Genomic DNA, 258 nt, shown 5'->3' with positions numbered 1-258 from the left:
AAAGCCCCTGTCGCTTTCTCATTGTATCATGGCTTCTGCATCAGAAAACTTACTTGTAAAATTGGTCGATTTTCGGAGACTGAGATCCCTACCCTGTTCTTGCGTGACTTCGGAACTGGTGTTCCGCCAGGTCGTGATCCCCTGCCGGCAGGTAAATTTAGAGAATTACATGAAACAACAATCCCATTTGTTGACCCATAAAATGCAAGTTACAATGTAAAGATTAAACGTTATTTTGATATGTGTAGTTTGCGGAGA

At 41.9% G+C, this 258-nt stretch overlaps 1 protein-coding gene across 3 annotated transcripts in view; it reads right to left on the bottom strand.

Annotated features, from left to right (window-relative positions):
• LOC119588103 (carbohydrate sulfotransferase 3-like) overlaps positions 1-258 on the bottom strand; it is a 12,507-nt gene that overhangs the window by 8,841 nt on the left and 3,408 nt on the right. For all 3 annotated transcript variants that reach the window (XM_037936811.1, XM_037936813.1, XM_037936812.1), the window contains exon 3: positions 54-141. In XM_037936811.1, coding sequence (XP_037792739.1) covers positions 54-141 — 88 coding nt within the window. The remainder of the gene's footprint in view (positions 1-53; positions 142-258) is intronic.

This window comes from Penaeus monodon, chromosome 23 (assembly GCF_015228065.2).
Source record: "Penaeus monodon isolate SGIC_2016 chromosome 23, NSTDA_Pmon_1, whole genome shotgun sequence".
Taxonomy (NCBI): Eukaryota; Metazoa; Arthropoda; class Malacostraca; order Decapoda; family Penaeidae; genus Penaeus; species Penaeus monodon.
The sequence above is the reverse complement of the archived record's forward strand: the minus strand, read 5'-3'. Positions and strand labels throughout refer to the sequence as shown.